At 36.6% G+C, this 13,161-nt stretch overlaps 1 protein-coding gene across 1 annotated transcript in view; it reads left to right on the forward strand.

Annotated features, from left to right (window-relative positions):
• Window positions 1-11,939, forward strand: part of LOC105623567 (serine/threonine-protein kinase prp4) — a 26,292-nt gene extending 14,353 nt beyond the window's left edge. Inside the window, exons 2-10 of the mRNA XM_012204959.1 lie at window positions 7,050-7,552; window positions 7,716-8,349; window positions 8,440-8,778; window positions 8,881-8,966; window positions 9,056-9,202; window positions 9,271-9,424; window positions 9,499-9,751; window positions 11,139-11,377; window positions 11,613-11,939. Of these exons, the coding sequence (XP_012060349.1) occupies window positions 7,050-7,552; window positions 7,716-8,349; window positions 8,440-8,778; window positions 8,881-8,966; window positions 9,056-9,202; window positions 9,271-9,424; window positions 9,499-9,751; window positions 11,139-11,377; window positions 11,613-11,813 (2,556 nt within the window). The 3' untranslated portion in view covers window positions 11,814-11,939. The remainder of the gene's footprint in view (window positions 1-7,049; window positions 7,553-7,715; window positions 8,350-8,439; window positions 8,779-8,880; window positions 8,967-9,055; window positions 9,203-9,270; window positions 9,425-9,498; window positions 9,752-11,138; window positions 11,378-11,612) is intronic.
• The last annotated feature ends 1,222 nt before the right edge of the window (window positions 11,940-13,161 follow it).

Raw genomic sequence — 13,161 nt, forward strand, 5'->3', positions numbered from 1 at the left:
CTCCTTTGTATATCTAATAATAGTAGTATCTTTGTCTTCTCTCTCTCTCTCTCTCTCTCTCTCTCTCTCTCTTTCTCTCTTCAATGCTTATTTCTTTTAAATGAAAAAATTTAGGAGAAATTTTAACGCAAACAAACCTTTCATCGTTGGTATTATAGACGATCTAAACTTCGAGCGTGGTGTCGCCCGATAACCATAATCGTGTCGCTGTCAGACGCCGGATTGTCCTACATGACACGTGTCCGGCATGACTGAGATTTGCAACTAATTTAAATTTTTTAACGAGGCCACAATTCACCAACTGCAATTCTTTCAAATTTATTATTATTTTATGCACGAGTTCGAGGATTTTTGGGATCTACGTTAAAGAGAAAAAGAGAGAGAGAGAGAGAGATCGGACAGGAAAGAGAGAAAAAAAGAATGAGTCATACGGCTCGATAAATATTTTTTAAATATGTCTTCGAAATTGTAAGAATTTACTTTTACTCTCCTATTTCCTTAGGTATATTAAATAATTTAGGATCATCAAGAATTTTGATTATTCGCGATATAAGTTAATAAACTCTTACCAGATTTATTTATCAGATAAATCTCCGAACGTGATTATACTTGCTGCTCGATACTTTCACCTTCTTTCATTAAATCATTCCTTAATTCCGCTCAGTTTCGGTTGTTGATTCCAAATCACTTCGTATTTCAACGTTATCAGGAGATAGTGTCTCGGCAGTTAATCGACAGAGCTACGTAACCGCCGCTTCTGTCCGTCTCTTCGATGAATCTGAAAATCCCGTAGACTCTCGCCGTTTCGCGAGTGCTTTTCGTGAAATTATTTCCACTTCGCCTCGGCAACGCGCGAGTCTGAGGAGAGCATTCCGAAGCGTTTCGAAATTATCTCTCGCGTATGCGCGCATCGCCGCAATTATCCGAGTATCACAGTAAGCAGCGCTTATACTTTATTGCGTTGCCGGGTTGATTTTGACCCGACGCATCAACCCGGCTACGAAAATTCCTATCAAGGTTGTCACCGACCTCGCGGTGCTCTGGGCGAGCGGAGAGAATCGGAGCAAGAGCTGCTACAACACGCGCACTGTGTTGTTCATTAACTCTTGGATTTCCAACTAGTATTTACGCAAATACCTTTCTCGGAAAAATTTCCCAGCGTGTTCTAACTGTTTCTCGCAAAAAAAAAACGGCTCGTCAAAGTACGTGAACAGAATGTCATCGCTTCGTGCACGTTATCGATCGCGAAATAGCTATTACTATTGATTGAATAGTGTAATTATAAAAATAAATGACCTACAAATAAATTGATTCATGGTTAATATTAAATATAATAATACTAACAAATTAGAACTGAAGATCATATGTGTGTGAATATTGTTATATTATAATTTATAAAAGAAATTTCAAGTTTCAACGTTAGCAACGATATTGTTTCAGCGATAAATTTTGTGATAAATATTATAATGTGGAAATAATAAAGTTTATTATAAGTATTATAATATGGTCAACAATATTAAATAATAAGAGGAATCGAATAAGACTTGTGATGAATCGAAAGGTACAGACAAGCGTGTCTAAAAGGATAAGTTGATTAAAGTGAAGTTGACAAGCTTCAGCCAATTATTGGATGTTTCCACGATTTTTTAATAAGTTCGATTATTTCGTATACGAAGTATTGAAAACTTGAGTGACTTTTACATCCCCACTTAATCACCATGGCGTTTTACGTGATTAATAAGCCGCTTTCAAAGCTTGAGCTTTTGTTTGCAAAAAGATCGCTACACATCTTTATCGCCTTAATGAATTGGCTTTACGAGATAAACGCAAGAGAGTGAAACGTCGATAATCGTAACGAACTCAATCGCATTTAGAAGCCTTTTAATTCCATAAAATTAATTATCTCGGCAGTTTTATTTTGACTTCGCGGCTTATCGAATATTTTATAATTCCGGCATGCCATGAGTAACGTTACCATCCGAAGAGAGCTGTGAACACACGTGCCTTTATTTTATAAGCACGATAATGCAAATCAGTTTCAGCGCGCGTGGTAGAATACATATAAATTCATAAGTCATTTAAAATATTTGTAAAAAATTAAACCACCATTGAAACGTCTCATTTTATCGAAAGGAAGTGATATATGCGTTGCACGTATGCATAGATATTATAAATGTATTAATATGCGATTTTTTTAACATACTAATTTTGCTTGCGTAATCGAAAGGCATCGTTAAGAATTCACGTGAGGATCGTGGCGGGATCACGAGTGCTGGAGCTCTGAGGATACCACGGACTTTGAAATTTAAAAGATTCTTTTGAACTTTGCGTCTCGTTAGTCCGTTTGAATACTTCTCGGTGTCCTCGAAACAAACTTATTAAATATGAAGGAAAAGATATAAAAATTGTAGAGAGAGGTATCTGCAATAAGACATTGCCAATTGCTCAATTAAAATGTACTTTTATCGGATGCCGACACCGACCTTGACTGTCGCCTCTACCTTCCTTCTCGCGTCTGATGATCATTAAGGTCGAAATATTTAAATTGAATTTATGAGATCTGGCCCCGAGGCTACTTCGTAGACTACTTCGCGGAGGTTGAAGAACCAGACGAGGAAACGGAACGGCAAATATACACAGACGAGACTAGATGCGAAGCGACTGTCATCCATCACAACGCTGGAATTCTACAGAACAGACTCGGAGCTGAATGACGAAATCCTCTGTGCGCGAACGATCATCATCCTGAACTCTTAGATACACGAGATAAATATATGTCGATTAATCGTTATTGAACGTGGTGCGAGCGTATGATAAATTAATCGTCGTTTCGTCGGAGGAATCGTGAAATCTTATAATTTACACGTGCGGTTGCGCACGTGTGTGCTGAGACGACTACTACTCGTCAGTAGATCTTTGTTTGAAAAGAACTTAAGGTTCTGCTTGATTCCGATTCGAGAATTTAACATGGCGCGGAGATTGGCTTTGCACGCGCGCTTCTAAAATCCCTCTGATGATCCCGGAGTGTACGATTTATACCCGGCTGCGTCACGGCAAATGTACTTCGTCTCGGCTTCTTAAGTATTGCCTAAGTAAATCGACGTCGATTAATCAGAAATGACAGGAGGACTAGCCGGTTGCCCGGCGGGCATAGTTCCTCGCCGGTTTCGTAATTAGAGGCGCTAATTTCGCATACCTGCGCACAGTCTGGCCGACGTAATTTCTGAATTTATCGCTATTATTTTTCTTGAAGGCGCACCTCTCCATCTCTCCGTGAGAGAGAAGGACGAAAGGCGTGAGATTCCGACTGTCCGATTTAATTCAGCAGGACTACTTCGAGCCGTCGCGCACAGCGCTCGTTTCATCGCGTCGTGCTCGCATTACAGATTAATTCTCATTTAATCGTATAATCTGGAATTTCTTTCAACGGGATTTCCTTCAAATTCTGCACGAATAAGTCGCGCTTGCATCTCCGCGGTCGACTAAACTGCCTTCTGTCAATTATAACCGCCAATTTTTATTTGGCGCCGTCGTGATTTGCATCGAGAAATTCTTTAATTGAATCAAGTCCATTGAACGGCAAGAGATCTCTTCCAAGTTCTCGCAGAGAAGATCCATACGCGAAATATTTAGTCTGCCAATCAGCGTGCTTTCCTCGATTCTTCCAAATATTTTGCAATTAAATCAACGAATAGAAGAGATAAAATTTAATTTGAAGACCGCGAAGCTTATAATCTCCATTTTTCGTATCGTTGATATTTTTATTACGACACTTTGTCTCGTTTATTTTAAATAAATTTCACAGCTAGCAAAGCAAACAATTTTCTCAAAGTTTAAAGTCCATCAATTAGAAGCATTGATTTGTTGTTCCATTGATACGAACTAGCGTAATTTATATTCCACAACGATGACACTTATCCTGCAAGACACGAAACCTTGACTAAGCTAATCGCTTATTCTACCATATGTAATCATGTACGGCGAAGAGTGCACGAACGAAGTCAGAATCAGAATTTATTTATAAGTTTGTCGACCCTGCATCTAATTGTTCTCAAATTTTGCACGAATACTGGATATTTTTAAAAGATGGAGCAGACATGCAATGATTACTTTAAAGTTCTGATCTGAAGAACGCTTTATTAAAAGAACGCTTTATTACATTTTTATTTCTTTCTTTTTATTATTCCCTATTTTAATTAACACTATACTTATAGAATCAACTATCATTGTAAATATATTTACACAGCGCTTTTTGCAAAAAGAGAACATTAAATAATTTAAATGAATCGTAAATAGGAAGTATATGATTATGATTTAACAATTTACATACATGTCAATAATATAAATAATATTTCCTCTTTCCTTTTATCTCCTCTTCCTCTAATTGTTCTCGCGCCCTCAGATTTGCCGTTTTTACTTGCTGCGCTAAAGGAACGGAGAAAAAGAAAAAAAAACAAGAAAAGAATGACGCGCAACAGACTATCGCGTTACGTGGACTATGCGCGAACTTGACACCGACAAGGACGTGTTTCGAAAGGAGGAAATAAAAAAAATAACAGCTCCAACCCGTTAAAGGACGCGCCAAGTCAGCCGTTGAAGCCTCGAGCGAGACCGTCGATCGATTACCGAATAAATCACGATCCACGACAACCGTAAAGCGATCGTTAACCAACTTGCCGTTAGCATGCTTGGATTATCGCTCTTCCTGCTTCTGTTAAATAGCGCGCGAAGATGTAAAGTCATAAAAATCAAGACTCCAAGTATGTCTGTGTGTCTTTGTGCCTACCGCACTATATGATAATAGGATTTTAAATGCTTACAGCCTTACCTCCAAAGTAATCTCCTTCGAAGAAACTGTATTTGACATATTTCGATATACTCGTGCTCACTTCCACCAATAATGTAAATTAATTTTCATCTCGGTTTAATTTATCTTTTATTTATTTCTAATTTTAAGAATTAAAAGAAGAATAAATTAAACCGAAATATTAAAGTTAATCTACATTGCTAAAACAATTAATCTATAATGTAAACGTGAAATATGTTTACTTCGCCGTTATTATACAGACATCCGTCTAATCATAGAGTTGCGTAAATTGTTTCGAAGTGAGTTATTGTTTACGCGAACCGTGAGATCCAAAAGTTTTCCAGCTGCAGGAAATAACGAGCCCTCGTCGAGCGCGGTAACGAGAGTCGGTCATCCTTCCAGGTTTGGATCCTTGCCACGCGAAGGATCTGGAAAGACTCCTTCTCGCCCTAGATCCTCGGGCGTGGCGAATACGATGGAAGATTTCAGAAAGGAACCCGTCGTTTTTACGTAATAACCTCGGTCGAACGGAGGCGACGTCAGAAAACTGGCTTTGTCGCTCCTCGCGTGTTCAGGATCGTTTCTTCGACACCAACACGTCATTCCGGTGCGATACCTTCGTCCGCCGCGGCGTCGGAAGACAATTCGCTGCCCTTTCCACGAAGCCGAAATACCCGCACGATCGTTACCTCGGAGCATCATGGATTTCGTGACCGGTGTTATTATTCGGTAATGATGCGCGCGCGTCATTACGGATGAATGAGACGTTTTAGCGGCATTAGTGATCCATCGTGGACGGGACGGAAATTTCGAAAGAAAGTAAGAAGATCGAAAATGGTGGAGGGTTGTGCCGCGATTATCTCCGGATGTGAGGACTCGTGCATCGAACATTACATCACGTTTCGATTAATTAATCACGTTTGCAATAAAGCCAGGGAATATTGGAAAACATATTATCGTCTCTAAGATTACAGGCAAAATTGGAATTAAAGTGGATGTTCGATTATGAATTCGTGCAACGTTAAAAATTGTATGGAAGTACGATAATTGTGCGCGACACTCACGTCTCAATCATGCGATTAATATATGTATAAGAAATGAATATTCATTTGAATTGTATTATAAGACGTGATAATACAAGCGTGCGACAAGCATTTAGCGCGATCGAGAAAGATATCGGGAAGGATAGGTGATAATAATCGTTGATCGTCGGCTTGTCCACGTTGTCGCGCAGAAAGAGAGATATGAAAAAGGAAAAAAAAAGAAGTCAGATGAGATCAGAGGAACTAGAAACTAGCATGCGAGGAACCGGCGGCGAATGAAATGATGGGGGATAAAGGAGGAGACAAAGCGAGGCGGCAAGATGAAGGAAGGAAAGAGCGAGGATATACGCACACTAGAGTATGAGAAAGAGGAGGGGATCTCCTATGCGGTACCCGAAGCCAGTCGGTCGGATATGCCTCGAGGCTAGGCCGTGATAGACAAGGTCAGCCTCTCCCCGCCTCGTGCATATACGCTCGAGCTACTGTGGCAGTGCTCCTCTTTTTTCGTTTATTTATTTATTTATAAATATACCGGCGCGACGTGTCCGGTTAGCGCGTCATGGAAACGAGAGGGAAGCGAACGTCGCGCGGCAATAGAGAGATTGTTTCCTAACCGATCCTTTCTCCCTTCCTCCCTCGTATTGTTCTGCCATATATTGTAGCAGAAATGAACGTTTCATTCAATTCCAAAGTACGCTCCTGTCCCGTACACTGTGTCACGTGCGCGCAGGAAGTTATTAATTTGCATTTTAGATAAGGAAACATTAAGTCTCCTTCAGTGGCGATTGGCATGAGTTTCTAAGATTACGACTTATTTCTTCGCATCTCACTCATGTATACACACACACACACACACACACACACACACACACACACACACACACACACACACACACACACACACACATACACTACATATATATGCAATAGTATATATATACTATTGCATATATATTTATAGTGCATATATATTTATAGTATGTGTACAATATAGAGTAGTCTTAATTATATAAAAATATTATTCAGAATCCTAATCCAAAACATGTGTGACTAGATATTTATGAATATATATTGTGTATAATTTTAAAATACATCACAGCGTATACATTTGATGCATAATCCAGTAATAATGAAATATTTTCCATGAGTTCCACTTTCCATTTGTACTTACTGTACTAATTGTATTGTATAATGTGTAGGAACGATTGCAAGCATGTTTAGTACAATATCTCTCGGATGAATCTGAAAAGGGTGAAGATAAAGAGTTACAAGAAGAGGAAGAAGAAGAAACAAAAACAATGACGGAAACGCCTGATGTAATACTTGTGGAAGATGATAGCGATACTAATGATATACTACCGAAGAAACGAGGTAGAAGTAAATCAGGCAGTAGAGAACGTAAGAAAGTGATAAAAACCGAAAGACGTGTTATAGTTGATATGACTAGAGACAGAAAAATTCGTGAACAGCATAAAGATAAGAAAAGAGATTTTGACAGGAAAAGAGATGAGAAAATCCGCTTTAAAGAAGAAGGAAAAAGAGAAGAAATTCGAAGAGATGACAGATCTTCGCGAAAAACTAGTGAAAGGCAGAAAGAAGAAACGAGAAAAGATGAATCCAACAGAAAAGTTGACGATGATCAGCAGAGACGTAAGGATCTATCAAGAAGAGATGAGACACGGAAAAAAGAATCAGACAGACGGTAAGTGGGGAAAATTATTATTATTATTATTATTATTATTATTATTATTATTATTATTATTACTACTATTCGTTTTGTTCTACTATTCGTTATTTAATGTAATTTATCTTAATAAAAAATATGTATATTAAAATAGTATTATATTAACAATTGATGTATATAGAGAAGAAAATCGAAAACGAGAGCAATCTTCCCGTTCAAAAACTAATAACGAAACAAAAAGTTCAGATAGCAAAAGTCGCGACAGATTGGCAAGTCGCGAACGTCAAAACAGCCGAGATCGTCACATTAGTCATGATCGACGCAGTCGTGACAGATTATCTAGCAGAGAGCCTCGTCGTCATGCTAGTCGCGACAAAAGAGATAGCAAAAGCAAAGATAGGTATGGGAATAGAGATCGACATGACAGTAGTCGTGATCGACGAGATATCCGTTATCACGATCATCGAATCGAAGATCGATCTCGCAGTACTATAAGAAGATCACGTAGCCTTACTCGAAACAGATCAGAAAGAGAACGAAACGATCGGTATAAAAGATCCAGATCTCCTTCTCGAAGTCGTAGAGATCGAGACAAACAAGTCAGGGATCATGTTAGAGATCGTGAGAAGGATAGAGACAGAAATAGCAAGCGAGAACGTAATGATAAGTATAAGGATTCTTTATCGGAAGGTCTCAAAGTAGAACATTCAGATAGTTCGAGTGAAGAGGACATCAAAGATATCGATATCGAAGAAGAAGAGGATGAAGAAGCTATTATAGAACGTCGACGAAAACAAAGAGAAGAATTGCTCAAAGTAATATTTTCATCAATGTCATATATCCGTTAAATACATATTACTTGATTATTGATCATAATTACAATGCATATCTTTTTCTCTCTACAGAGATTAAGTGGACCAAATGAAGATTCAAATATGTCTGCCGACATTAATGTTATTGGTTCTCCAGAAAGCCAATCTAATATATCACAAAAATCTGTAGATATACCATCTAATAATAATGAATCTGTTTTGGAGAGCCATACTCCACCACTGCCCACAGAAAAACTAGAGTTTCCGCCTCCAGCCAAAAAAAGAAAGTCCAGATTTGAAGATACACCACTTAATGAACCTGACAAAACTATCAAAATGTCTGAAAGGTTTAAACAAGAAGAAAAGCAAACTTCAAAAAAATCGAACGAATGGGACATGTTCGCAGAAGCAGATAATATTGGTGATTTTAATGTATGTTTTATTTTATTTAACTTTTCTCTTTATTAATATGTTTATTTTATTTTTTGTTCTCTAAATCTTATTATCTTTTACCTTAAATGTCTTATTATCCAGAGTCCTACACTTGAAGGAAAACGTCAAGGAGGACCAGATAATCCTAGTTTGACAGATAATTGGGACGATGCTGAAGGATATTATCGGTTAGTTATATATTGTCCTCCGTCATTGTTTTAATTTAAAAACTAATGATCAGCAAACTAATAAAAACGATATATAATTTGTTTCTCAGAGTGCGTGTTGGAGAAACACTAGATGCACGATACGTAGTTTATGGATATACAGGTCAAGGAGTATTTAGTAATGTAGTAAGAGCAAGAGATAGCGCTAGAGGAAATTTGGACGTAGCTGTGAAGATTATAAGGAACAATGAAATAATGTAAGCTTAATACAACATTTCCGATTTTGAATCGATTGCAATATATAATATTGTTTTCATTCTTACAGGCACAGAACTGGTTTAAAGGAGTTAGAAATTCTTAGAAAGCTGAATGACGCTGATCCGGAAGATAGATTTCATTGCTTGCGTCTATTTAGGCATTTTTTTCACAAAAATCATTTGTGTATGGTTTTTGAACCTTTAGCTATGAATTTAAGAGAGGTATGTATATATTTTTATTCGTATAAAATTTACAATATCTAGAACGATTAAATCGCGATAATTATGTTGGACAGGTTTTAAAGAAATATGGCAAAGACGTTGGCTTACACGTTAAAGCGGTAAGATCGTATACGCAGCAACTTTTTCTAGCACTAAAGTTATTAAAACGTGCGAATATTCTGCATGCTGACATCAAACCGGATAATATTCTAGTCAGTGAAAGCAAACTAGTGCTGAAACTCTGTGATTTTGGCTCCGCATCACACGCCCACGAAAATGAAATAACACCATACTTAGTTTCAAGGTTTTATCGTGCACCTGAAATTAGTAAGTATTTACTTTGTTACAAAATCTAATTGCTATTCGATTTTTCATATGTACATATATTATCAAAAATATGTATATATGTATATAGGGTATTTGATATTAAATGTAACAATCATTCATGGGTAGATAAAGTGGACTAAACTGAATCGCGCGCGAAAAGTCCTCTATTATTTTGCAATTTTCACATCATGGACTATATTACATATGACTCGATTTTATGATTTTATGAATTGATCAATCACAGTCGTTCTATTCTTCAGAGGAACAACTATGATTAGCCAGTTTCATAACATCGATGTTATTAGCTTCGGCGTAAATCGAGTCGTGTAAATGTAATCAGTTACTGATATTAATTTTTAAAGATCACTGAATAAGTGTATATCTGCTTGGCAGTCGTATTGCCAAACGCAAACATGTGACATGACCGCCCTTAGTAATCATGGGTGCCCACTATAGTATAGGCTGTGTTCCAAAATTTACTATTAGTACTGAATACCTATAGTGCACAAAACGTAAACTACAGCATTTTCAGCGTCAGCAATTAATTTGGAACACAGCCTATACTATAGTGGGCGCCCATGATTGACATGCAACCGTCTAGTACAGAGAGAGTGTTTTCTTTCGCTGCTCATGCGTTGCCAAGATCGCTTGTAGTAAACCATGGCAGAATCTTAATCTTGTTTAATTCTGTGATAGAAAACATGATGGAAGTTTCTTCTATCATGATCCTATCTCGTCACATGTCTATATTTGGCGGTTTCGTGCTATTTAGCGATCTTTACTAATACCTCAGTAACTACTATGAAAATTGCAAAATGATAGAGGATTTTTCAAATAATATTAATATTATTTATAAACGCAATTTTCCATGTCCATACGCGAAAGCAATGTCGTATATTACCATGATTGTTTCCAATATATGCAGATGTAAAACATGTATAACATCTTTTTAATTAACGATATGTACATTAGCATTGTTAATCTTCGACTATGTTACATTCTATCGATATCTCTATTTATATTTTGACCGTGTTACATTAATGATTTATATCTCGCAATGCTTGATTGGCAATCTTAGTAAACTACGTACAACGACTTCGCAAGTATTAGCTTCGACTTCATTTTGCGCTAAACTGAAATAGGCAGTTTAATGAGAATCGTAAGATGTGTATTGTACGCATATGTATAGTTATAAATATTTTGCAATAAAAAAACTTGGCTAATTGAACATTATCATAACATATATTATTTTACTAAAAACCAAAAAAAATTTATGATATATGTGTATTATAAATTAGTTTGGGCTGAATTTGAGCTGATATTGAAAAAATGAAATTGTATCTGGAATCGAATGTCTAGAATCGAAAGTAATATCGTTATTTTCTAGTTCTTGGTATACCATATGATTTTGGTATTGATATGTGGTCTGTGGGATGTACCATATATGAATTATACACGGGAAAAATAATGTTTTCGGGGAAAACGAATAATCAAATGTTAAAATACTTCATGGATCTAAAGGGTAAAATGCCAAACAAGCTAATTAGAAAAGGATCATTCAAGGATCAGCATTTTGACAGCAACTGCAATTTTCTATATCACGAAGTTGATAAAGTTACTGAACGGGTGAGTCTATTTTATTATTTTCCATGATAAAATCTTAAGTTGCTATGATAAAATCTTAAATCTTAAGTCGCGCAACGCAGCACTGTAAATAATGTTACTTTATGCGCGGAATGTGGAAACAGAAGAAATACAACGTATCAGTTGACAACGCTGTACCGTAATGTTCTTTATATTTATTTATGAAAATAAATATTTGCCATACGTGCAGTATTTGCTGATTAGTATGTTTTTCCAGGAAAAAGTCGTTGTAATGTCGACGTTACCAGCCACTCGAGATCTCAGCGCAGAACTCGGTGGAAATTCTTTACCACCGGAACAAAATCGCAAAGTCGGACAACTGAAGGATTTGCTGGAACGAACATTGATGTTGGATGCAGGGAAGAGAATCACTGTGAATCACGCTCTGGCGCATCCCTTTATACAAGAAAAGATATAGGTAACCCTGTCCGGGGTCCTTTAGCTTCGAAAAATTCACTGACGTAACTTTGTAAAATTATGCCGTTAATAATCCTTTCTATTAATGTTAAACGTCATTTGATAGAAGCGCGATATGTCTCTCTCTATTTCTCTGTCTCTTTCATTCTTGTTTCTCCCTCCTCAAATCTTGTTTTTACAAATAGATACAATATCCGTATTTTTTCTTTTTTTTTCTTTTTTGTTTAGCAGGAAGAGGCGGTGCAAAAAAAATGTGAGCGTTTTGCAACAGAGGGAAAATATAGTTGTAATGTTGCACAAAATCGTACGCTATGAGCAATACTGTATGAATCCGAAGGTATTATTTAATTGCGTGTAATTCTTGTCAGATGGACAGAGTATAATATTTTTATACTCGATGTAATAATTGTGAATACATAATAATAATGTGAATAAATTCTATCATTATATATAGATAGTATGTCTAATATAGATTAGTCTGTGTTGTAACACGTATCTGGAAATAATTCGAGTTATAGATACCAATTTTCCTTTAGAACTTATCGATTTCCATAGTTACGTTATTCAGAAAAAAAATGGAATTAAAAAACGACGACCGCCTCTTTCAGCATAAACTGGTACCAATTTCCTTTTTCCAATTCTCCTGATCTGGAGAGCAAGACGTCCTTACGAATAGCATCTTTCGTGAAATGATTATAGATCATGCGTCCTTGTGAAATTGTACGTTACGTATTCTCATAAAGCGAGAGAAAGGTTCGTATATATAAAGAACTGTAAGTCCCTTGGATGGATCACATATTGTTCGATCCATTTTAGAGTATCCCATCAGCGAGCATACGTGCATATACAGCATTAGAAGCCTTAGTGGCAAAGAAATCTGTTTTAATTGGAAGATAAATTGTATAGTGAATAGGTCAGTTATATTGAAATAAAACGACACATGCTTAATACAATGAGAAGAATGACCTGCATTTTGTCTTTTCAATCTTAAATCATGTGAGTGAATATGTTCAGTCCAAGTATTATAATATTCTTATTATTTTTTTTTCTTTTTCTAATTCTCTTTGCTTCTGTTTTTTTCTTTATTTTTATCTTTAAAATTTAAAGAGCGTTCCAGATTAGATATTTAATGAATGAAAAATCTTGCTTTATGTAACGATAATACAATAGACATACACGCGCGCACGCACACACACACACACACACACACACACACACACGCACACACACACACACACACACACACACACACGACATGTACACTATATTAGTTTAGTTTACGTAACGTACGGTACCCGGACCGTAACTAGTTGTAGTAAGTAACTAAGTAAACGAACTAATGACTAATT

This window comes from Atta cephalotes, assembly GCF_000143395.1.
Source record: "Atta cephalotes unplaced genomic scaffold scaffold00002, whole genome shotgun sequence".
NCBI classification, from domain to species: Eukaryota; Metazoa; Arthropoda; class Insecta; order Hymenoptera; family Formicidae; genus Atta; species Atta cephalotes.